At 60.5% G+C, this 26,104-nt stretch overlaps 1 protein-coding gene across 1 annotated transcript in view; it reads right to left on the minus strand.

Moving 5' to 3' along the window:
• Positions 1-26,104, minus strand: part of LOC129405883 (collagen alpha-1(XIII) chain-like) — an 844,713-nt gene that overhangs the window by 730,139 nt on the left and 88,470 nt on the right. The window contains exons 26-31 of the mRNA XM_055143572.1: positions 24,939-24,962; positions 24,282-24,340; positions 23,200-23,269; positions 22,635-22,787; positions 22,128-22,226; positions 20,589-20,633 (exon numbers count right to left, since the gene is read on the minus strand). Of these exons, the coding sequence (XP_054999547.1) occupies positions 20,589-20,633; positions 22,128-22,226; positions 22,635-22,787; positions 23,200-23,269; positions 24,282-24,340; positions 24,939-24,962 (450 nt within the window). The remainder of the gene's footprint in view (positions 1-20,588; positions 20,634-22,127; positions 22,227-22,634; positions 22,788-23,199; positions 23,270-24,281; positions 24,341-24,938; positions 24,963-26,104) is intronic.

Here is a 26,104-nt window from a genome sequence, read left to right on the forward strand (position 1 = left end):
GTCACTCTGTCATGGCTACCAAGTAGGCGCAATGCGCTGTGGCCGCCACGCATGCGCAATGCGCTCTGGCCGCCACGCATGCGCTATTCGCTCTGGCCACCACGCATGCGCAGTGCGCTCTGGCCGCCACGCATGCGCAATGCGCTCTGGCCGCCACGCATGAGAAAGAACAACAACCCGGGTAATGGCAGTCCTTATATAGCCTGGTTGCCCCGCCTCTGACGTGTTCTATTGGCTCTCGCCAATCACCCCATATGAGGTGGCGCTCATCGATTGGCTCTCGCCTATCACCCCATATGAGGTGACGCTCATATATTGGCTGACGCAAATCACCCCATATGAGGTCACTCTGTCATGGCCGCCACGCATGCGCAATGCGCTCTGGCCGCCACGAATGCGCAATGTGCTCTGACCGCCACGCATGCGCAGTGCGCTCTGGCCTCCACGCGTGCGCAGTGCGCTCTGGCCGCCACGCATGCGCAATGCGCTCTGGCCGCCACGCATGCGCGGTGCGCTCTGGCCCCCATGCATGCGCAGTGTGCTCTGGCCGCCACGCATGCGCAGTGCGCTCTGGCCGCCACGCATGCGCAATGCTCTCTGGCCGCCATGCATGAGAAAGAACAACAACCCGGGTAATGGCAGTCCTTATATAGCCTTGTAGCCCCCCCTCTGACGTGTTCTATTGGCTCTCGCCAATCACCCCATATGAGGTGGCGCTCATCTATTGGCTCTCGCCAATCACCCCATATGAGGTCGTGCTCATCTATTGGCTCTCGCGAATCACCCTGTATGAGGTTGCACTCATCTATTGGCTACCGCCAATCACCCCATATGAGGTCACTCTCTCATGGCCGCCACGCATGTGCAATGTGCTCTCGTCCACCACGCATGCGCAGTGCGCTCTGGCCGCCACGCATGCGCAGTGCGCTCTGGCCGCCATGCATGCGCAGTGTGCTCTGGCCGCCACGCATGCGCAATGCGCTCTGGCCGCCACGCATGCGCAATGCGCTCTTGCCGCCACGCATGCGCAGTGCGCTCTGGCCGCCACAAATGCGCAGTGTGCTCTGGCCGCGACGCATGCGCGGTGCGCTCTGGCTGCCACGCATGCGCAATTCGCTCTGGCTGCCACGCATGCGCAATGCGCTCTGGCCACCACGCATACGCGGTGCGCTCTGGACCCCACGCATGCGCAGTGTGCTCTGGCCGCCACGCATGCGCAGTGCGCTGTGGCCGGCACGCATGCGCAATGCGCTCTGGCAGCCACGCATGCGCTGTTCGCTCTGGCCGCCACACATGCGCAGTGCGTTCTGGCCGCCACGCATTCGCAGTGCGCTCTGGCCCCCACGCATGCGCAATGCGCTCTGGCCGCCACGCATTCGCAATGCGCTTTGGCCACCACGCATGAGAAAGAACAACAACCCGGGTAATGGCAGTCCTTATATAGCCTGGTTGCCCCCCTCTGACGTGTTCTATTGGCTCTCGCCAATCACCCCATATGAGGTGACGCTCATCTATTGGCTCCCGCCAATCACCCCATATGAGGTCACTCTCTCATGGACGCCACGCATGCGCAATGCGCTTTGACCGCCACGAATGCGCAATGCACTCTGGCCGCCACGCATGTGCAGTGCGCTCTGGCCGCCACGCATGCGCAATGCGCTCTGGCCGCCACGCATGAGAAAGAACAACAACCCGGGTAATGGCAGTCCTTATATAGCCTGGTTGCCCCACCTCTGACGTGTTCTATTGGCTCTCGCCAATCACCCCATATGAGGTGGCGCTCATCGATTGGCTCTCCCCTATCACCCCATATGAGGTGACGCTCATCTATTGGCTCCCGCAAATCACCCCATATGAGGTCACTCTCTCATGGCCGCCACGCATGCGCAATGCGCTCTGGCCGCCACGAATGCGCAATGCGCTCTGACCGCCACGCATGCGCAGTGCGCTCTGGCCGCAACGCGTGCGCAGTGCGCTCTGGCCGCCACGCATGCGCAATGCGCTTTGGCCCCCACGCATGCGCGGTGCGCTCTGGCCACCACGCATGCGCAGTGCGCTCTGGCCGCCACGCATGCGCAGTGCGCTCTGGCCGCCACGCATGCGCAATGCGCTCTGGCCGCCATGCATGAGAAAGAACAACAACCCGGGTAATGGCAGTCCTTATATAGCCTTGTAGCCCCCCCTCTGACGTGTTCTATTGGCTCTCGCCAATCACCCCATATGAGGTCGCGCTCATCTATTGGCTACCGCCAATCACCCCATATGAGGTCACTCTCTCATGGCCGCCACGCATGTGCAATGCGCTCTGGTCCACCACGCATGCGCAGTGCACTCTGGCCGCCACGAATGCGCAGTCCGCTCTGGCCGCCACGCATGAGAAAGTATAACAACCCGGGTAATGGCAGTCCTTATGTAGCCTGGTTGCCCCGCCTCTGACGTGGTCTATTGGCTCTCGCCAATCACCCCATATGAGGTGGCGCTCATCTATTGGCTCTCTCCAATCACCCCATATGAGGTGATGCTCATCTGTTGGCTCCCGCCAATCACCCCATATGAGGTCACTCTGTCATGGCCGTCACGCATGCGCAATGCGCTCTGGCCGCCACGCATGCGCAATGCGCTCTAGCCGCCACGCATGCGCAGTGCGCTCTGGCCGCCACAAATGCGCAGTGCGCTCTGGCCGCGACGCATGCGCAGTGCGCTCTGGCCTCCACGCATGCGCAATTCGCTCTGGCCAACACGCATGCGCAGTGCCCTTTGGCCGCCACGCCTGCGCAGTGCGCTCTGGCCGCCACGCATGCGCAGTGCGCTCTGGCCGCCACTCCTTCGCAGTGCGCTCTGGCCGCCACGCATGCGCAATGCGCTCTGGCCGCCACGCATGTGAAAGAACAACAACCCGGGTAATGGCAGTCCTTATATAGCCTGGTTGCCCCGCCTCTGACGTGGTCTAATGGCTCTCGCCAATCACCCCATATGAGGTGGCGCTCATCTATTGGCTCTCGCCAATCACCCCATATGAGGTGACGCTCATCTATTGGCTCCCGCCAATCACTCCATATGAGGTCACTCTTTCATGGCCGCCACGCTTGCGCAATTCGCTCTTGTGCCACGAATGCGCAATGCGCTCTGGCCGCCACTCATGCGCAGTGCGCTCTAACCGCCACACCGGCGCAGTGCGCTCTGGCCGCCACGCATGTGCAGTGCGCTCTGGCCGCCACGCATGCGCAGTGCGCTTTGGCCGCCACGCATGAGAAAGAACAACAACCCGGGTAATGGCAGTCCTTATATAGCCTGGTTGCCCCGCCTCTGACGTGGTCTATTGGCTCTCGCCAATCACCCCATATGAGGTGACGCTCATCTATTGGCTCCCGCCAATCACCCCATAAGAGGTCACTCTCTCATGGCGGCCACGCATGCGCAATGCGCTTTGACCGACACGAATGCGCAATGCGCTCTGGCCGCCACGCATGCGCAGTGCGCTCTGGCCGCCACGAATGCGCAATGTGCTCTCGACGCCACGCATGCGCAATGCGCTCTGGCCTCCACGCATGAGAAAGGACAACAACCCGGGTAATGGCAGTCCTTATATAGCCTGGTTGCCCCACCTCTGACGTGTTCTATTGGCTCTCGCCAATCACCCCATATGAGGTGGCGCTCATCGATTGGCTCTCCCCTATCACCCCATATGAGGTGACGCTCATCTATTGGCTCCCGCAAATCACCCCATATGAGGTCACTCTCTCATGGCCGCCACGCATGCGCAATGCGCTCTGGCCGCCACGAATGCGCAATGCGCTCTGACCGCCACGCATGCGCAGTGCGCTCTGGCCGCCACGCGTGCGCAGTGCGCTCTGGCCGCCACGCATGCGCAATGCGCTCTGGCCCCCACGCATGCAGGGTGCGCTCTGGCCACCACGCATGCGCAGTGCGCTCTGGCCGCCACGAATGCGCAGTGCGCTCTGGCCGCCACGCATGCGCAATGCGCTCTGGCCGCCATGCATGAGAAAGAACAACAACCCGGGTAATGGCAGTCCTTATATAGCCTTGTAGCCCCCCCTCTGACGTGTTCTATTGGCTCTCGCCAATCACCCCATATGAGGTCGCGCTCATCTATTGGCTACCGCCAATCACCCCATATGAGGTCACTCTCTCATGGCCGCCACGCATGTGCAATGCGCTCTGGTCCACCACGCATGCGCAGTGCACTCTGGCCGCCACGAATGCGCAGTGCGCTCTGGCCGCCACGCATGAGAAAGAACAACAACCCGGGTAATGGCAGTCCTTATGTAGCCTGGTTGCCCCGCCTCTGACGTGGTCTATTGGCTCTCGACAATCACCCCATATGAGTTGGCGCTCATCTATTGGCTCTCTCCAATCACCCCATATGAGGTGATGCTCATCTGTTGGCTCCCGCCAATCACCCCATATGAGGTCACTCTGTCATGGCCGTCACGCATGCGCAATGCGCTCTGGCCGCCACGCATGCGCAATGCGCTCTGGCCGCCACGCATGCGTAGTGCGCTCTGGCCCCCACAAATGCGCAGTGCGCTCTGGCCGCGACGCATGCGCAGTGCGCTCTGGCCTCCACGCATGCGCAATTCGCTCTGGCCAACACGCATGCGCAGTGCGCTTTGGCCGCCACGCCTGCGCAGTGCGCTCTGGCCGCCACGCATGCGCAGTGCGCTCTGGCCGGCACTCCTTCGCAGTGCGCTCTGGCCGCCACGCATGCGCAATGCGCTCTGGCCGCCACGCATGTGAAAGAACAACAACCTGGGTAATGGCAGTCCTTATATAGCCTGGTTGCCCCGCCTCTGACATGGTCTAATGGCTCTCGCCAATCACCCCATATGAGGTGGCGCTCATCTATTGGCTCTCGCCAATCACCCCATATGAGGTGACGCTCATCTATTGGCTCCGGCCAATCACCCCATATGAGGTCACTCTGTCATGGCCGCCACGCTTGCGCAATTCGCTCTTGTGCCACGAATGCGCAATGCGCTCTGGCCGCCACGCATGCGCAGTGCGCTCTAGCCGCCACACCGGCGCAGTGCGCTCTGGCCGCCACGCATGTGCAGTGCGCTCTGGCCGCCACGCATGCGCAGTGCGCTTTGGCCGCCACGCATGAGAAAGAACAACAACCCGGGTAATGGCAGTCCTTATATAGCCTGGTTGCCCCGCCTCTGACGTGGTCTATTGGCTCTCGCCAATCCCCCATATGAGGTGACGCTCATCTATTGGCTCCCGCCAATCACCCCATAAGAGGTCACTCTCTCATGGCGGCCACGCATGCGCAATGCGCTTTGACCGACACGAATGCGAAATGCGCTCTAGCCGCCACGCATGCGCAGTGCGCTCTGGCCGCCACGAATGCGCAATGTGCTCTCGACGCCACGCATGCGCAATGCGCTCTGGCCTCCACGCATGAGAAAGGACAACAACCCGGGTAATGGCAGTCCTTATATAGCCTGGTTGCCCCGCCTCTGACGTGGTCTATTGGCTCTCGCCAATCACCCCATATGAGGTGGCGCTCATCGATTGGCTCTCGCCAATCACCCCATATGAGATCGCGCTCATCTATTGGCTCCCGCCAATCACCCCATATGAGGTCACTCTCTCATGGCCGCCACGCATGTGCAATGCGCTCTGGTCCACCACGCATGCGCAATGCGCTCTGGCCGCCACACCAGCGCAGTGCGCTCTGGCCACCACGCATGCGCAGTGCGCTCTGGCCGCCACGCATGCGCAGTGCGCTCTGGCCGCCACGCATGTGCAGTGCGCACTGGCCGCCACGCATGTGCAATGCGCTCTGGCCACCATGCATGCGCAGTGCGCTCTGGCCGCCACGCATGCGCAGTGCGCTCTCGCCTCCACGCATGCGCAGTGCGCTCTGGCCGCCACGCATGCGCAGTGCGCTCTGGCCGCCACGCATGAGAAAGAACAACAACCCGGGTAATGGCAGTCCTTATATAGCCTGGTTGCCCCACCTCTGACGTGGTCTATTGGCTCTCGCCAATCACCCCATATGAGGTGGCGCTCATCTATTGGCTCTCGCCAATCACCCCATATGAGGTGACGCTCATTTATTGGCTCCCGCCAATCACCCCATATGAGGTCACTCTGTCATGGCCGCCACGCTTGCGCAATGCGCTCTGGCCGCCACGCATGCGCCGTGCGCTCTGGCCGCCACGCATGCGCCGTGCGCTCTGGCTGCCACGCATTCGCAGTGCGCTCTGGCCGCCACGCATGCGCAATGCGCTCTGGCCGCCATGCATGAGAAAGAACAACAACCCGGGTAATGGTAGTCCTTATATAGCCTTGTAGCCCCCCCTCTGACGTGTTCTATTGGCTCTCGCCAATCACCCCATATGAGGTGGCGCTCATCTATTGGCTCTCGCCAATCACCCCATATGAGGTCGTGCTCATCTATTGGCTCTCACGAATCACCCCGTATGAGGTCACTCTCTCATGGCCGCCACGCATGTGCAATGCGCTCTGGTCCACCACGCATGCGCAGTGCACTCTGGCCGCCACGAATGCGCAGTGCGCTCTGGCCGCCACGCATGAGAAAGAACAACAACCCGGGTAATGGCAGTCCTTATGTAGCCTGGTTGCCCCGCCTCTGACGTGGTCTATTGGCTCTCGACAATCACCCCATATGAGTTGGCGCTCATCTATTGGCTCTCTCCAATCACCCCATATGAGGTGATGCTCATCTGTTGGCTCCCGCCAATCACCCCATATGAGGTCACTCTGTCATGGCCGTCACGCATGCGCAATGCGCTCTGGCCGCCACGCATGCGCAATGCGCTCTGGCCGCCACGCATGCGTAGTGCGCTCTGGCCCCCACAAATGCGCAGTGCGCTCTGGCCGCGACGCATGCGCAGTGCGCTCTGGCCTCCACGCATGCGCAATTCGCTCTGGCCAACACGCATGCGCAGTGCGCTTTGGCCGCCACGCCTGCGCAGTGCGCTCTGGCCGCCACGCATGCGCAGTGCGCTCTGGCCGGCACTCCTTCGCAGTGCGCTCTGGCCGCCACGCATGCGCAATGCGCTCTGGCCGCCACGCATGTGAAAGAACAACAACCTGGGTAATGGCAGTCCTTATATAGCCTGGTTGCCCCGCCTCTGACATGGTCTAATGGCTCTCGCCCATCACCCCATATGAGGTGGCGCTCATCTATTGGCTCTCGCCAATCACCCCATATGAGGTGACGCTCATCTATTGGCTCCGGCCAATCACCCCATATGAGGTCACTCTGTCATGGCCGCCACGCTTGCGCAATTCGCTCTTGTGCCACGAATGCGCAATGCGCTCTGGCCGCCACGCATGCGCAGTGCGCTCTAGCCGCCACACCGGCGCAGTGCGCTCTGGCCGCCACGCATGTGCAGTGCGCTCTGGCCGCCACGCATGCGCAGTGCGCTTTGGCCGCCACGCATGAGAAAGAACAACAACCCGGGTAATGGCAGTCCTTATATAGCCTGGTTGCCCCGCCTCTGACGTGGTCTATTGGCTCTCGCCAATCCCCCATATGAGGTGATGCTCATCTATTGGCTCCCGCCAATCACCCCATAAGAGGTCACTCTCTCATGGCGGCCACGCATGCGCAATGCGCTTTGACCGACACGAATGCGAAATGCGCTCTAGCCGCCACGCATGCGCAGTGCGCTCTGGCCGCCACGAATGCGCAATGTGCTCTCGACGCCACGCATGCGCAATGCGCTCTGGCCTCCACGCATGAGAAAGGACAACAACCCGGGTAATGGCAGTCCTTATATAGCCTGGTTGCCCCGCCTCTGACGTGGTCTATTGGCTCTCGCCAATCACCCCATATGAGGTGGCGCTCATCGATTGGCTCTCGCCAATCACCCCATATGAGATCGCGCTCATCTATTGGCTCCCGCCAATCACCCCATATGAGGTCACTCTCTCATGGCCGCCACGCATGTGCAATGCGCTCTGGTCCACCACGCATGCGCAATGCGCTCTGGCCGCCACACCAGCGCAGTGCGCTCTGGCCACCACGCATGCGCAGTGCGCTCTGGCCGCCACGCATGCGCAGTGCGCTCTGGCCGCCACGCATGTGCAGTGCGCACTGGCCGCCACGCATGTGCAATGCGCTCTGGCCACCATGCATGCGCAGTGCGCTCTGGCCGCCACGCATGCGCAGTGCGCTCTCGCCTCCACGCATGCGCAGTGCGCTCTGGCCGCCACGCATGCGCAGTGCGCTCTGTCCGCCACGCATGAGAAAGAACAACAACCCGGGTAATGGCAGTCCTTATATAGCCTGGTTGCCCCGCCTCTGACGTGGTCTATTGGCTCTCGCCAATCACCCCATATGAGGTGGCGCTCATCTATTGGCTCTCGCCAATCACCCCATATGAGGTGACGCTCATTTATTGGCTCCCGCCAATCACCCCATATGAGGTCACTCTGTCATGGCCGCCACGCTTGCGCAATGCGCTCTGGCCGCCACGCATGCGCCGTGCGCTCTGGCCGCCACGCATGCGCCGTGCGCTCTGGCTGCCACGCATTCGCAGTGCGCTCTGGCCGCCACGCATGCGCAATGCGCTCTGGCCGCCATGCATGAGAAAGAACAACAACCCGGGTAATGGTAGTCCTTATATAGCCTTGTAGCCCCCCCTCTGACGTGTTCTATTGGCTCTCGCCAATCACCCCATATGAGGTGGCGCTCATCTATTGGCTCTCGCCAATCACCCCATATGAGGTCGTGCTCATCTATTGGCTCTCACGAATCACCCCGTATGAGGTCACTCTCTCATGGCCGCCACGCATGTGCAATGCGCTCTGGTCCACCACGCATGCGCAGTGCACTCTGGCCGCCACGAATGCGCAGTGCGCTCTGGCCGCCACGCATGAGAAAGAACAACAACCCGGGTAATGGCAGTCCTTATGTAGCCTGGTTGCCCCGCCTCTGACGTGGTCTATTGGCTCTCGACAATCACCCCATATGAGTTGGCGCTCATCTATTGGCTCTCTCCAATCACCCCATATGAGGTGATGCTCATCTGTTGGCTCCCGCCAATCACCCCATATGAGGTCACTCTGTCATGGCCGTCACGCATGCGCAATGCGCTCTGGCCACCACGCATGCGCAATGCGCTCTTGCCGCCACGCATGCGTAGTGCGCTCTGGCCCCCACAAATGCGCAGTGCGCTCTGGCCGCGACGCATGCGCAGTGCGCTCTGGCCTCCACGCATGCGCAATTCGCTCTGGCCAACACGCATGCGCAGTGCGCTTTGGCCGCCACGCCTGCGCAGTGCGCTCTGGCCGCCACGCATGCGCAGTGCGCTCTGGCCGCCACTCCTTCGCAGTGCGCTCTGGCCGCCACGCATGCGCAATGCGCTCTGGCCGCCACGCATGTGAAAGAACAACAACCTGGGTAATGGCAGTCCTTATATAGCCTGGTTGCCCCGCCTCTGACATGGTCTAATGGCTCTCGCCAATCACCCCATATGAGGTGGCGCTCATCTATTGGCTCTCGCCAATCACCCCATATGAGGTGACGCTCATCTATTGGCTCCGGCCAATCACCCCATATGAGGTCACTCTGTCATGGCCGCCACGCTTGCGCAATTCGCTCTTGTGCCACGAATGCGCAATGCGCTCTGGCCGCCACGCATGCGCAGTGCGCTCTAGCCACCACACCGGCGCAGTGCGCTCTGGCCGCCACGCATGTTCAGTGCGCTCTGGCCGCTACGCATGCGCAGTGCGCTTTGGCCGCCACGCATGAGAAAGAACAACAACCCGGGTAATGGCAGTCCTTATATAGCCTGGTTGCCCCGCCTCTGACGTGGTCTATTGGCTCTCGCCAATCACCCCATATGAGGTGACGCTCATCTATTGGCTCCCGCCAATCACCCCATAAGAGGTCACTCTCTCATGGCCGCCACGAATGCGCAATGCGCTTTGACCGACACGAATGCGCAATGCGCTCTGGCCGCCACGCATGCGCAGTGCGCTCTGGCCGCCACGCATGCGCAATGTGCTCTCGCCGCCACTCATGCGCAATGCGCTCTGGCCGCCACGCATGAGAAAGAACAACAACCCGGGTAATGGCAGTCCTTATATAGCCTGGTTGCCCCGCCTCTGACGTGGTCTATTGGCTCTCGCCAATCACCCCATATGAGGTGGCGCTCATCGATTGGCTCTCGCCAATCACCCCATATGAGGTGGCGCTCATCTATTGGCTCCCGCCAATCACCCCATATGAGGTCACTCTCTCATGGCCGCCACGCATGTGCAATGCGCTCTGGTCCACCACGCATGCGCAATGCGCTCTGGCCGCCACGCATGCGCAATGCACTCTGGCCGCCACACCAGCGCAGTGCGCTCTAGCCGCCACGCATGCGCAGTGCACTCTGGCCGCCACGCATGCGCAGTGCGCTCTCACCTCCACGCATGCGCAGTGCGCTCTGGCCGCCACGCATGCGCAGTGCGCTCTAGCCGCCACGCATGAGAAAGAACAACAACCCGGGTAATGGCAGTCCTTATATAGCCTGGTTGCCCCGCCTCTGACGTGGTCTATTGGCTCTCGCCAATCACCCCATATGAGGTGGCGCTCATCTATTGGCTCTCGCCAATCACCCCATATGAGGTGACGCTCATTTATTGGCTCCCGCCAATCACCCCATATGAGGTCACTCTGTCATGGCCGCCACGCTTGCGCAATGCGCTCTGGCAGCCACGAATGCGCAATGCGCTCTGGCCGCCACGCATGCGCCGTGCGCTCTGGCCGCCACGCATGCGCCGTGCGCTCTGGCCGCCACGCATGCGCCGTGCGTTCTGGCCGCCACGCATGCGCAGTGCGCTCTGGCCGCCACGCATGCGCAGTGCGCTCTGGCCGCCACGCATGCGCAATGCGCTCTGGCCGCCATGCATGAGAAAGAACAACAACCCGGGTAATGGCAGTCCTTATATAGCCTTGTAGCCCACCCTCTGACGTGTTCTATTGGCTCTCGCCAATCACCCCATATGAGGTCGCGCTCATCTATTGGCTACCGCCAATCACCCCATATGAGGTCACTCTCTCATGGCCGCCACGCATGTGCAATGCGCTCTGGTCCACCACGCATGCGCAGTGCACTCTGGCCGCCACGAATGCGCAGTCCGCTCTGGCCGCCACGCATGAGAAAGTATAACAACCCGGGTAATGGCAGTCCTTATGTAGCCTGGTTGCCCCGCCTCTGACGTGGTCTATTGGCTCTCGCCAATCACCCCATATGAGGTGGCGCTCATCTATTGGCTCTCTCCAATCACCCCATATGAGGTGATGCTCATCTGTTGGCTCCCGCCAATCACCCCATATGAGGTCACTCTGTCATGGCCGTCACGCATGCGCAATGCGCTCTGGCCGCCACGCATGCGCAATGCGCTCTAGCCGCCACGCATGCGCAGTGCGCTCTGGCCGCCACGCATGCGCAATGCGCTCTGGCCGCCACGCATGTGAAAGAACAACAACCCGGGTAATGGCAGTCCTTATATAGCCTGGTTGCCCCGCCTCTGACGTGGTCTAATGGCTCTCGCCAATCACCCCATATGAGGTGGCGCTCATCTATTGGCTCTCGCCAATCACCCCATATGAGGTGACGCTCATCTATTGGCTCCCGCCAATCACTCCATATGAGGTCACTCTTTCATGGCCGCCACGCTTGCGCAATTCGCTCTTGTGCCACGAATGCGCAATGCGCTCTGGCCGCCACTCATGCGCAGTGCGCTCTAACCGCCACACCGGCGCAGTGCGCTCTGGCCGCCACGCATGTGCAGTGCGCTCTGGCCGCCACGCATGCGCAGTGCGCTTTGGCCGCCACGCATGAGAAAGAACAACAACCCGGGTAATGGCAGTCCTTATATAGCCTGGTTGCCCCGCCTCTGACGTGGTCTATTGGCTCTCGCCAATCACCCCATATGAGGTGACGCTCATCTATTGGCTCCCGCCAATCACCCCATATGAGGTCACTCTCTCATGGCCGCCACGCATGCGCAATGCGCTCTGGCCGCCACGAATGCGCAATGCGCTCTGGCCGCCACGCATGCGCAGTGCGCTCTGGCCGCCACGCGTGCGCAGTGCGCTCTGGCCGCCACGCATGCGCAATGCGCTCTGGCCCCCACGCATGCGCGGTGCGCTCTGGCCACCACGCATGCGCAGTGCGCTCTGGCCGCCACGAATGCGCAGTGCGCTCTGGCCGCCACACATGCGCAATGCGCTCTGGCCGCCATGCATGAGAAAGGACAACAACCCGGGTAATGGCAGTCCTTATATAGCCTTGTAGCCCCCCCTCTGACGTGTTCTATTGGCTCTCGCCAATCACCCCATATGAGGTCGCGCTCATCTATTGGCTACCGCCAATCACCCCATATGAGGTCACTCTCTCATGGCCGCCACGCATGTGCAATGCGCTCTGGTCCACCACGCATGCGCAGTGCACTCTGGCCGCCACGAATGCGCAGTGCGCTCTGGCCGCCACGCATGAGAAAGAACAACAACCCGGGTAATGGCAGTCCTTATGTAGCCTGGTTGCCCCGCCTCTGACGTGGTCTATTGGCTCTCGACAATCACCCCATATGAGTTGGCGCTCATCTATTGGCTCTCTCCAATCACCCCATATGAGGTGATGCTCATCTGTTGGCTCCCGCCAATCACCCCATATGAGGTCACTCTGTCATGGCCGTCACGCATGCGCAATGCGCTCTGGCCGCCACGCATGCGCAATGCGCTCTGGCCACCACGCATGCGTAGTGCGCTCTGGCCCCCACAAATGCGCAGTGCGCTCTGGCCGCGACGCATGCGCAGTGCGCTCTGGCCTCCACGCATGCGCAATTCGCTCTGGCCAACACGCATGCGCAGTGCGCTTTGGCCGCCACGCCTGCGCAGTGCGCTCTGGCCGCCACGCATGCGCAGTGCGCTCTGGCCGGCACTCCTTCGCAGTGCGCTCTGGCCGCCACGCATGCGCAATGCGCTCTGGCCGCCACGCATGTGAAAGAACAACAACCTGGGTAATGGCAGTCCTTATATAGCCTGGTTGCCCCGCCTCTGACATGGTCTAATGGCTCTCGCCCATCACCCCATATGAGGTGGCGCTCATCTATTGGCTCTCGCCAATCACCCCATATGAGGTGACGCTCATCTATTGGCTCCGGCCAATCACCCCATATGAGGTCACTCTGTCATGGCCGCCACGCTTGCGCAATTCGCTCTTGTGCCACGAATGCGCAATGCGCTCTGGCCGCCACGCATGCGCAGTGCGCTCTAGCCGCCACACCGGCGCAGTGCGCTCTGGCCGCCACGCATGTGCAGTGCGCTCTGGCCGCCACGCATGCGCAGTGCGCTTTGGCCGCCACGCATGAGAAAGAACAACAACCCGGGTAATGGCAGTCCTTATATAGCCTGGTTGCCCCGCCTCTGACGTGGTCTATTGGCTCTCGCCAATCCCCCATATGAGGTGACGCTCATCTATTGGCTCCCGCCAATCACCCCATAAGAGGTCACTCTCTCATGGCGGCCACGCATGCGCAATGCGCTTTGACCGACACGAATGCGAAATGCGCTCTAGCCGCCACGCATGCGCAGTGCGCTCTGGCCGCCACGAATGCGCAATGTGCTCTCGACGCCACGCATGCGCAATGCGCTCTGGCCTCCACGCATGAGAAAGGACAACAACCCGGGTAATGGCAGTCCTTATATAGCCTGGTTGCCCCGCCTCTGACGTGGTCTATTGGCTCTCGCCAATCACCCCATATGAGGTGGCGCTCATCGATTGGCTCTCGCCAATCACCCCATATGAGATCGCGCTCATCTATTGGCTCCCGCCAATCACCCCATATGAGGTCACTCTCTCATGGCCGCCACGCATGTGCAATGCGCTCTGGTCCACCACGCATGCGCAATGCGCTCTGGCCGCCACACCAGCGCAGTGCGCTCTGGCCACCACGCATGCGCAGTGCGCTCTGGCCGCCACGCATGCGCAGTGCGCTCTGGCCGCCACGCATGTGCAGTGCGCACTGGCCGCCACGCATGTGCAATGCGCTCTGGCCACCATGCATGCGCAGTGCGCTCTGGCCGCCACGCATGCGCAGTGCGCTCTCGCCTCCACGCATGCGCAGTGCGCTCTGGCCGCCACGCATGCGCAGTGCGCTCTGGCCGCCACGCATGAGAAAGAACAACAACCCGGGTAATGGCAGTCCTTATATAGCCTGGTTGCCCCACCTCTGACGTGGTCTATTGGCTCTCGCCAATCACCCCATATGAGGTGGCGCTCATCTATTGGCTCTCGCCAATCACCCCATATGAGGTGACGCTCATTTATTGGCTCCCGCCAATCACCCCATATGAGGTCACTCTGTCATGGCCGCCACGCTTGCGCAATGCGCTCTGGCCGCCACGCATGCGCCGTGCGCTCTGGCCGCCACGCATGCGCCGTGCGCTCTGGCTGCCACGCATTCGCAGTGCGCTCTGGCCGCCACGCATGCGCAATGCGCTCTGGCCGCCATGCATGAGAAAGAACAACAACCCGGGTAATGGTAGTCCTTATATAGCCTTGTAGCCCCCCCTCTGACGTGTTCTATTGGCTCTCGCCAATCACCCCATATGAGGTGGCGCTCATCTATTGGCTCTCGCCAATCACCCCATATGAGGTCGTGCTCATCTATTGGCTCTCACGAATCACCCCGTATGAGGTCACTCTCTCATGGCCGCCACGCATGTGCAATGCGCTCTGGTCCACCACGCATGCGCAGTGCACTCTGGCCGCCACGAATGCGCAGTGCGCTCTGGCCGCCACGCATGAGAAAGAACAACAACCCGGGTAATGGCAGTCCTTATGTAGCCTGGTTGCCCCGCCTCTGACGTGGTCTATTGGCTCTCGACAATCACCCCATATGAGTTGGCGCTCATCTATTGGCTCTCTCCAATCACCCCATATGAGGTGATGCTCATCTGTTGGCTCCCGCCAATCACCCCATATGAGGTCACTCTGTCATGGCCGTCACGCATGCGCAATGCGCTCTGGCCGCCACGCATGCGCAATGCGCTCTGGCCGCCACGCATGCGTAGTGCGCTCTGGCCCCCACAAATGCGCAGTGCGCTCTGGCCGCGACGCATGCGCAGTGCGCTCTGGCCTCCACGCATGCGCAATTCGCTCTGGCCAACACGCATGCGCAGTGCGCTTTGGCCGCCACGCCTGCGCAGTGCGCTCTGGCCGCCACGCATGCGCAATGCGCTCTGGCCGCCACGCATGTGAAAGAACAACAACCTGGGTAATGGCAGTCCTTATATAGCCTGGTTGCCCCGCCTCTGACATGGTCTAATGGCTCTCGCCCATCACCCCATATGAGGTGGCGCTCATCTATTGGCTCTCGCCAATCACCCCATATGAGGTGACGCTCATCTATTGGCTCCGGCCAATCACCCCATATGAGGTCACTCTGTCATGGCCGCCACGCTTGCGCAATTCGCTCTTGTGCCACGAATGCGCAATGCGCTCTGGCCGCCACGCATGCGCAGTGCGCTCTAGCCGCCACACCGGCGCAGTGCGCTCTGGCCGCCACGCATGTGCAGTGCGCTCTGGCCGCCACGCATGCGCAGTGCGCTTTGGCCGCCACGCATGAGAAAGAACAACAACCCGGGTAATGGCAGTCCTTATATAGCCTGGTTGCCCCGCCTCTGACGTGGTCTATTGGCTCTCGCCAATCCCCCATATGAGGTGACGCTCATCTATTGGCTCCCGCCAATCACCCCATAAGAGGTCACTCTCTCATGGCGGCCACGCATGCGCAATGCGCTTTGACCGACACGAATGCGAAATGCGCTCTAGCCGCCACGCATGCGCAGTGCGCTCTGGCCGCCACGAATGCGCAATGTGCTCTCGACGCCACGCATGCGCAATGCGCTCTGGCCTCCACGCATGAGAAAGGACAACAACCCGGGTAATGGCAGTCCTTATATAGCCTGGTTGCCCCGCCTCTGACGTGGTCTATTGGCTCTCGCCAATCACCCCATATGAGGTGGCGCTCATCGATTGGCTCTCGCCAATCACCCCATATGAGATCGCGCTCATCTATTGGCTCCCGCCAATCACCCCATATGAGGTCACTCTCTCATGGCCGCCACGCATGTGCAATGCGCTCTGGTCCACCACGCATGCGCAATGCGCTCTGGCCGCCACACCAGCGCAGTGCGCTCTGGCCACCACGCATGCGCAGTGCGCTCTGGCCGCCACGCATGCGCAGTGCGCTCTGGCCGCCACGCATGTGCAGTGCGCACTGGCCGCCACGCATGTGCAATGCGCTCTGGCCACCATGCATGCGCAGTGCGCTCTGGCCGCCACGCATGCGCAGTGCGCTCTCGCCTCCACGCATGCGCAGTGCGCTCTGGCCGCCACGCATGCGCAGTGCGCTCTGTCCGCCACGCATGAGAAAGAACAACAACCCGGGTAATGGCAGTCCTTATATAGCCTGGTTGCCCCGCCTCTGACGTGGTCTATTGGCTCTCGCCAATCACCCCATATGAGGTGGCGCTCATCTATTGGCTCTCGCCAATCACCCCATATGAGGTGACGCTCATTTATTGGCTCCCGCCAATCACCCCATATGAGGTCACTCTGTCATGGCCGCCACGCTTGCGCAATGCGCTCTGGCCGCCACGCATGCGCCGTGCGCTCTGGCCGCCACGCATGCGCCGTGCGCTCTGGCTGCCACGCATTCGCAGTGCGCTCTGGCCGCCACGCATGCGCAATGCGCTCTGGCCGCCATGCATGAGAAAGAACAACAACCCGGGTAATGGTAGTCCTTATATAGCCTTGTAGCCCCCCCTCTGACGTGTTCTATTGGCTCTCGCCAATCACCCCATATGAGGTGGCGCTCATCTATTGGCTCTCGCCAATCACCCCATATGAGGTCGTGCTCATCTATTGGCTCTCACGAATCACCCCGTATGAGGTCACTCTCTCATGGCCGCCACGCATGTGCAATGCGCTCTGGTCCACCACGCATGCGCAGTGCACTCTGGCCGCCACGAATGCGCAGTGCGCTCTGGCCGCCACGCATGAGAAAGAACAACAACCCGGGTAATGGCAGTCCTTATGTAGCCTGGTTGCCCCGCCTCTGACGTGGTCTATTGGCTCTCGACAATCACCCCATATGAGTTGGCGCTCATCTATTGGCTCTCTCCAATCACCCCATATGAGGTGATGCTCATCTGTTGGCTCCCGCCAATCACCCCATATGAGGTCACTCTGTCATGGCCGTCACGCATGCGCAATGCGCTCTGGCCACCACGCATGCGCAATGCGCTCTTGCCGCCACGCATGCGTAGTGCGCTCTGGCCCCCACAAATGCGCAGTGCGCTCTGGCCGCGACGCATGCGCAGTGCGCTCTGGCCTCCACGCATGCGCAATTCGCTCTGGCCAACACGCATGCGCAGTGCGCTTTGGCCGCCACGCCTGCGCAGTGCGCTCTGGCCGCCACGCATGCGCAGTGCGCTCTGGCCGCCACTCCTTCGCAGTGCGCTCTGGCCGCCACGCATGCGCAATGCGCTCTGGCCGCCACGCATGTGAAAGAACAACAACCTGGGTAATGGCAGTCCTTATATAGCCTGGTTGCCCCGCCTCTGACATGGTCTAATGGCTCTCGCCAATCACCCCATATGAGGTGGCGCTCATCTATTGGCTCTCGCCAATCACCCCATATGAGGTGACGCTCATCTATTGGCTCCGGCCAATCACCCCATATGAGGTCACTCTGTCATGGCCGCCACGCTTGCGCAATTCGCTCTTGTGCCACGAATGCGCAATGCGCTCTGGCCGCCACGCATGCGCAGTGCGCTCTAGCCACCACACCGGCGCAGTGCGCTCTGGCCGCCACGCATGTTCAGTGCGCTCTGGCCGCTACGCATGCGCAGTGCGCTTTGGCCGCCACGCATGAGAAAGAACAACAACCCGGGTAATGGCAGTCCTTATATAGCCTGGTTGCCCCGCCTCTGACGTGGTCTATTGGCTCTCGCCAATCACCCCATATGAGGTGACGCTCATCTATTGGCTCCCGCCAATCACCCCATAAGAGGTCACTCTCTCATGGCCGCCACGAATGCGCAATGCGCTTTGACCGACACGAATGCGCAATGCGCTCTGGCCGCCACGCATGCGCAGTGCGCTCTGGCCGCCACGCATGCGCAATGTGCTCTCGCCGCCACTCATGCGCAATGCGCTCTGGCCGCCACGCATGAGAAAGAACAACAACCCGGGTAATGGCAGTCCTTATATAGCCTGGTTGCCCCGCCTCTGACGTGGTCTATTGGCTCTCGCCAATCACCCCATATGAGGTGGCGCTCATCGATTGGCTCTCGCCAATCACCCCATATGAGGTGGCGCTCATCTATTGGCTCCCGCCAATCACCCCATATGAGGTCACTCTCTCATGGCCGCCACGCATGTGCAATGCGCTCTGGTCCACCACGCATGCGCAATGCGCTCTGGCCGCCACGCATGCGCAATGCACTCTGGCCGCCACACCAGCGCAGTGCGCTCTAGCCGCCACGCATGCGCAGTGCGCTCTGGCCGCCACGCATGCGCAGTGCGCTCTCGCCTCCACGCATGCGCAGTGCGCTCTGGCCGCCACGCATGCGCAGTGCGCTCTGGCCGCCACGCATGAGAAAGAACAACAACCCGGGTAATGGCAGTCCTTATATAGCCTGGTTGCCCCGCCTCTGACGTGGTCTATTGGCTCTCGCCAATCACCCCATATGAGGTGGCGCTCATCTATTGGCTCTCGCCAATCACCCCATATGAGGTGACGCTCATTTATTGGCTCCCGCCAATCACCCCATATGAGGTCACTCTGTCATGGCCGCCACGCTTGCGCAATGCGCTCTGGCAGCCACGAATGCGCAATGCGCTCTGGCCGCCACGCATGCGCCGTGCGCTCTGGCCGCCACGCATGCGACGTGCGCTCTGGCCGCCACGCATGCGCCGTGCGTTCTGGCCGCCACGCATGCGCAGTGTGCTCTGGCCACCACGCATGCGCAGTGCGCTCTGGCCTCTACGCATGCGCAATGCGCTCTTGCCGCCACGCATGCGCAATGCGCTCTGGCCGCCAAGGATGCGCAATGCGCTCTGGCCGCCACACATGCGCAGTGCGCCCTGACCGCCATGCAAGCGCAATGCGCTCTGGCCGCCACGCATGCGCAATGCGCTCTGGCCGCCACGCATGAGAAAGAACAACAACCCGGGTAATGGCAGTCCTTATATAGCCTGCTACCGAGCTCGGGTGGCGGGAGAGACAGCTGCTGCCCTAGGCCCTGTGCCTGGCTCGGTGCGGTGAGGCGTCCCTTCCCTCGCCCACGCCATTTCTTTTTATTTTTACACACTTGGCATCAGGACAGCCTGAGCCTGGATACCATTATTACCATTAGTATTATGACCATAAGCTATTTGATCATTTCCTTCTCGTTAGAAATGCAGGCTGTTTCTGATTCATCTTTAAATACTTCTGGAAGAATTTTTTTTTTGCACACTAGGCTTTACTTGCATTTAAGAGCGTTTCTTTAGGAGACGGCATCTCTCAATGAGGAACATGCATGTTCTATAATCAGGCCTGTTTTGCTAAATACTGACAGGGCTGGTGACTTGAAGTGGCGACAGGGCCCTAGGGGACCTCTCCAGGGACAACAGCTTGGTGGTCTCTGTCTCGGCTTTGAGATGGCGCCTGGGTGGCCCAGCACCCATAAAACACGACTTCCGGTACATATGCTTGTGTTCTTTCTTTTAAGTTTTATAGAATTATGGTGTTTGGGCCACACCCAGTAGTGCTCAGAGTTTACTCCTGGCTCTGTGCTCAGGGGTCACTTCTGGCAGGGCTCTGGGTCATATGGGGTGCAGGATGGTACCTGTGTTGGCTGAGTACTGCCCACTGCACTGTCACCTTTCTCTTCCTTCCTTCCTTCCTTCCTTCCTTCCTTCCTTCCTTCCTTCCTTCCTTCCTTCCTTCCTTCCTTCCTTCCTTCCTTCCTTCCTTCCCCTTTCTTCGCTTTCTTCCTTTCTTCCTTTTTCTTTCTTTCTTCCTCTCCCTCCTCCCCTCCCAGTTAAGAACCCCTTGTCCCCTCCACTGCTTGCAGGGGTTCTGAGGCCCCCCACATACTAGTGTCTTCTGTAGCCTTCCTGCCTTTCTTCCTTGAACCTATAAATAGTTATCATTTCCTCCCGTCTCCAGAGAACCTGCTCCCACCCTCACCACCTGGCTGTCCCCCACCTTGCCCTGCCCCAGAAGGCCCACCTAGAAGCTTCTAGGCAAACGTGTACAAAGCCTTCCAGATGCTGCCTAAATGTGCCTCCTTGGGGGTGCATCCCCCAGCCCCGAGCTGCTGGGGGCTGCATTTTCCTCTCTATAAACTCCAGTACCTGGAGTACTATTGGGGGCCCAATCAACAGGGGAGCCGGGAGACCCCCCATGTGGGCACAGGGAGCATTCGGCTTCCCGCCCACTGAGGGCAGGCGTCCGTTTCCTGCTAGAACACGACGGTGTTGTCTTTGCTGGAGACGCATGTCTGTGTGCTGGGGTCACTCAGAGAGTCCACATACCTCTGCTCCTGAGTCCCCCTTCTCCCCGGGCTCTCCTTTCTCTCCCTGTGGGCACAAAACACCAGGGGTGGGTGCCCGCACTCAGGCCTGGGCACGTCTCCTCACTTCCGTGGCCAGGCTGGCCTCAGTCACCCAGAAATGTGTAGAGGCTGTTGCGGTCAGCGCAGAGGACAGAGCACCAAGGCTCCAGGTCTGGGGTTCCGGCACACAGGGCAGCTCCTGTGTGTGGAGCTGGCAGCACGGTCCTCTGTCCTCCAGGGACCCCATAACCAACATCCTGTGTCAGACAGGATGGACTCTGACACTCATGATTACGGGATAACTTGTATGACAGGATGGCAGCAGATTGATCAGCAGCATGTTGACATTATGTTTAAAATATATCACATGGGGCTGCAGGGACAATACAGCAGGTAGGGTGCTACACCCGGGTTCAACCCCCACCACCCCATATGGTCCCCGAGTACTGCCAGGAGTGATTCCTGAGTGCAGAGCCAGGAAGCCAGGAGTAACCCATGAGCATTGCTGGGTGTGACCCCCAAACAAACAAACTCCCAAACAAAAATATATTACACACAGACATACTTACAGAATACTCAGAAATATGCACACACACACACACACATGCACACACTTGCCCCATACATACATACATACATACACACACATACATACAGACATGCACATATATACACACCCATGGAGATAGACACACACCTCCACTCATACACAGACATACAATATACACACCCAAAGGCACATGCACACTCACACACATGTATACATGTGCACAGACTCAGACCCAGAGATACACTGGCATACACAAACACAACGTTGTCACCCTCATCTGCAGACACACGAACACACACTCATAGACACAGTCACACACGTACACAGGCACAAAGCGACACACGTGGCCACATTCCCACCCAGACACACAGGCACACAAACAACCGGTTGTGCTGGCCCATGTGGACACTCCCTCTGGCCCTGGCCTAGAAGGACAGGCAGGCTGCTGGCCAGGGTCAGTCATGTGGGGCTGTTGGGAGATGGGGCGGCCTCTCACACATGCAGGGGGGTAGCCCGTGTGGGAAGCAAGAGGGTCATGCTGCTCTCGGAGCTGAGGCTTCCCCAGTGCTCGGAACAGTACAGCCCATGATGCTGAGCCCCGGGTCGGGGGATGGCTGAAACCCCAGCCCCCAGCACCTGTGGGGGAATGCGTGAAGAGCAGAGGTGGCTCCGCTGAGGGGCCAGCACAGCTGGGCACTGGCAGGAGCTGCCCGGCCGTGCAGGGGGTGCTGAGGGGGCACCCTGGGTAGCCCAGAGTTGCAGAGGCAGTGTTGGTCAGCGGTGTGAGGCATGCCCACCTGCCCAGTGCCCGTCGGGGCGGCAGCCATCCAGGGACCCCCAGGTCTGTGTCGGGCTCTGGTGCTCGTTGGAGCTGCAGCCCTGGTTGACACTCAGACGCCCGCGCCCTGGGCAGGTCTGGGGGTCCCCCGCCCCTGGGCTGGGCTGAGCACAGCCCTCGCTCGGCCTTACCGTGAATCCTGGCAGCCCGATGGGGCCGGGCAGCCCTGTGGCCCCTGGTCTGCCTGGGCTGCCTGGTTCTCCTTTCTCCCCAGTTGGGCCATCCAGACCCTGCGGTGGGCAAAGGTCTCAGTGAGCAGGTGTGCGATTCACGGGGGCGTGTGCGGGGCCCGGTGGCATGGCTGGAGGGGACCCCTTGCATACCCGGGAGCCCCGAGGCAGGGGCAGTGGGTGTCCAGCAGGACTTGGTGAAGGCTTCTGTTCTGTGCATGCATTGAAGACCCCCCCGCTCCCCCCACCCTGCCCCCAGCAGCCCAGCGAGGAATCCTGGAAGCCGGGCTTGTGCCATCTCAGAGATGGGCCTGGGCACCCTCCGAGATGGCAGAAAAGGCCCAAGAGCTCCTGAGGGCTGCCTGTGGGGGGCCCTGGGGAAGCCCCCACCCAGCCCCCGGCCCTGGCTGTCCCCCCCAGCACTGTGCTCAGGCAGCTTGCTGCCGTGGGGGCCCCTGCGACACTCACCGGAGAGCCCGCCTGGCCTGGCTCCCCCTTGGCCCCCTTCTCTCCTGGGCTCCCCGTCTCTCCGCCTTCTCCCTTGGTGCCTGCAGGCCCGGCCTTTCCCGGGGGGCCTTGGGGACCGGGCGGGCCCATGTCTCCGGGTTTGCCTCGAGGCCCCTTTGGAAAGCAACAACACTCGTTGGAAACGCTGATGGAGAGAGGTGAGAGAGACAGAGGGACAGACAGTGACAGAGGGACGGACAGAGACACAGAGACACAGAGAGATAGACAAAGATAAAGATAGACAGATGGACAAGAGAGACAGAGGTAGACAGAGAGAGAGGAAGAGAGAGAGATGGGGGGGAGAGAACACTGAAAGGAGGAGCACAGAGACCTGCTCTCGGGGTCGGCTGGACCAGGTGGATACGCGGGTCTCCGGCCACCATGAGGGCCATCAGCACCCTCTGGGCAGCAGGGTGGCACCCCCTTCCCTGGCCCTCCCTGCAGAGCTCACAGCAGAGCCGGGTGCTCTGCTGCCCTCCCTGGGCAGGGGCCCTCGATGCTTTGGCAAGTGTCCATCTGTCCTTACCTTTTCCCCGTCATGGCCTGGAGGCCCCGGCAGCCCGATCTCCCCCTGTGGTGGAGCAACACAGGTCACACTTGGGTCACGGGACACGCATGTCCCCTCAGTGCTCATGTCTCAGCACGCACCCAGCAGCAGCTGCACCTTGTCCCAATGGCAGGGGCCAGTGCTCGGGGCCAGACAGCCTGGCCACGGGTGGTGTGGGTGCCACAATCCTTGTTTGCACCACAGTGTCCACGGCCCCTTCGAGCTCGGCCCTCCCTCCTTGGGCTCCCCCAAACCTGCCCTCCAGGCCCCCTTCATCCTCACAGCTCAGGAGGGTGAGGAAGGAGAGAAGTCTGTCCTCAGAAGGCAAAATGATGCAAGTGCGGACAACAGAAAGAGAGTGGGTGTGTTGTCTGGACAGACTGTGTGTGTATGTGTGTGAGAGAGAGAGGAGAGAGAGAGAGAGAGAGAGAGAGAGAGAGAGAGAGAGAGAAGGTGTGCAAGTATGTGAGTGTTCGAGTGTGTTTGTCTGAATGTGAGTGTATAGTGTGTGAGTGAGAATGTGTGATTGTGTGGTTGTGTGTGGACTGTCAGTGTGTGGGGCAGGGTGTATGTTTGTGAGCATGTGGGTGAGTCTATGTAAGCATGTGTGAGAGGATGTGTGTAAGCGTGTGTGAATGTATGTGGGTGTGTGTGAGGGTGTCAGTGTGAGTATGTGTGAGAGGGTGTGAATGTGTGTTAGTGAGGATGTGAGTATATGTGAGAGGGTTGTGTGAGTGTGTGAAAGGGTGTGTGAGTGTATGTGTTTGTATGTATGTGTGAGAGGGTATGTATGAGAGAAGGTATCTATGAGGGAATGTGTGAGGGTGTGTGTGAGGTGTGAGGGTATGTGTGAGGGTGTATGTGTGTGAGAGGGTATGTGTGAGTGTGGTGTGTGTGTGTGTGTGTGAGAGGGTATGTGTGAGGGTGTGTGTGAGTGTGGTGTGTGTGAGAGAGTGTGTGTGAGGGCAGGTGTGAGGGTGTGTGTGTGTGTGAGAGAGAGAGAGAGGGTGTGAGTGTATGTGTGTGTGTGAGTTGTGAGGGTGTGTGGAGACAAGCGTTACCTGCCTGGGGTCCCTGGAGCACCAGGTGGGCCGATTTGCCCGGGAAGACCAGGTGGGCCCTAGAAAAACAGAAATGGAAGTGGAGGCGCGGTCTGGTGAGGAGGGGCCCGGGCGCATCTGAGGCTGCTCCTGGGAGCTGCCTCTGGCGTCTCCCGCTGGGCAAACACTGCAGAGGCAGCGCCAGGAGCTGCAGAAGCGAGCAGAGATGCCCCAGTGAGTCTGGGTTAGAGGGGGCAGGCGGGGGGTGCTAGACCCCTGGCTGTGCTGCTATGCCAACGTTTCTGACCTGGGGGGCTCATTGCCCTCTGGGGCCCACAGGATATATTCCCAGGGGCCACAGGTGAGAAGTGCATACGTGGGGGGCCACAGCACAAGATCAGGGGGGCAGCCGATAGGAGGGGGTCACAGGAAGGAAATAGGTGGGGCCAGGCGAGATAAAGGGCCCTGGCCCCCAGGGGCTCCAGGAAGACACAGTCATTGGAAGGGCCCCAGGAAGCAGCCTGCAGGGGCCGCAGTGGGCAGCTCCTGGGAGGAGCCAGGAGGAGGTGATGAGTGCAGGGAGAGGCAGGCAGGAGCTCAGGGGGAGACCCCAACACCCTCTGCCCCTGTTCCCCCCCTCCCCCCAGGCCTCTGCCGCCCCCAGCCGGGGAGGCTCACCATCAGGGCCAGCGTGCAGATCTCCTGGAAATGAACAGCACAGGGTCAGTCAGAGGGGGCAGAGTGGGCATGCCAGCCGAGGGACCTCCGTCCAGTCTTGGGGCACACAGACCCTCTCGGCAGGCTCAGTACCTCCCAGCCCCGCCCCACCCCACACCTGGCCCAGAGGTTTGCAGCCACATCTCACAAATGCTGCTCCGGGGTCTGTGCCCACCGGCCTCCCTGGCCCCCACACCTGCTGCTCCACTGAGGGAGGGGAGAGACCCCCTCATTCTTGTTTGCACACAGGGACCCTCCATTTGGGAAATGGGAGGGGGGTCGGGGCCACACCTGGGGGTGTTCAGGGCTTACACCTGGCTCTGTGCTCAGGAGTCACTCCTGGCGGGGCTCAGGGACCCTACGGGTGCCGGGGATTTGCACCGGGGTCAGCCATGAGCAAGACAAGCGCCCCGCCCGCCGGCCGTTCTCTCTCCTGCTTCATGGCGGCCCGCCTTTGCTTTTTGCTCTTTCTCTGAGCTCTGGCATTTCCCAGACAAACACAATATAGCAAAATAGGAGCCCCCTCAAAAATCAACCCCCGGGACCACTGTTGGCCTCCGCCAGACCTTCTGCTCTGGAAACACAGGCACAAAGATTCCTTCGAACCCAAAACTGAGAGGCCGCAAAGTGTGGTCACTCGACCTCATACCTCTTCATCCTCAGCAATGGAAAACAAATTATCTAATGCTTCCTTTTCAGCAGGTCTGACTTTAGGGGAGAGACTCTCCAAACAGTAATAGTGAGTTTTGTTGAAATATTGTATGCAATTAAAATGAAAGTAAAGTGAAATTTATTAGTTACACAGGCGGGGGGGCTTAGGGTGGAGGGGCTAGGGGCGTGGGGAGGTTTGGGGTGTGAGGGGGCAGGGTGGAGCTATACTGGGATTCTTGGTGGTGGAATATGAGCACTGGTGAAGGGATGGGTATTCGAGCATTGTATAACTGAGATTTAAACCTGAAAACTTTGTAACTTTCCACATGGTGACTCAATAAAAAATTTAAAAAAAAAAAAGATTCCTTCGAATGAGGGGTCTCGAGCCCCAGAGTCGCTCGGGGCTCTGGGGGACACCAGGCAATATCTGGGGACACGTTTAGGTGGCTCTAAGGAGGGGTGGACACGGCTGGTCT

The sequence above is a fragment of the Sorex araneus genome, chromosome 6, assembly GCF_027595985.1.
Source record: "Sorex araneus isolate mSorAra2 chromosome 6, mSorAra2.pri, whole genome shotgun sequence".
In the NCBI taxonomy this organism is placed as follows: Eukaryota; Metazoa; Chordata; class Mammalia; order Eulipotyphla; family Soricidae; genus Sorex; species Sorex araneus.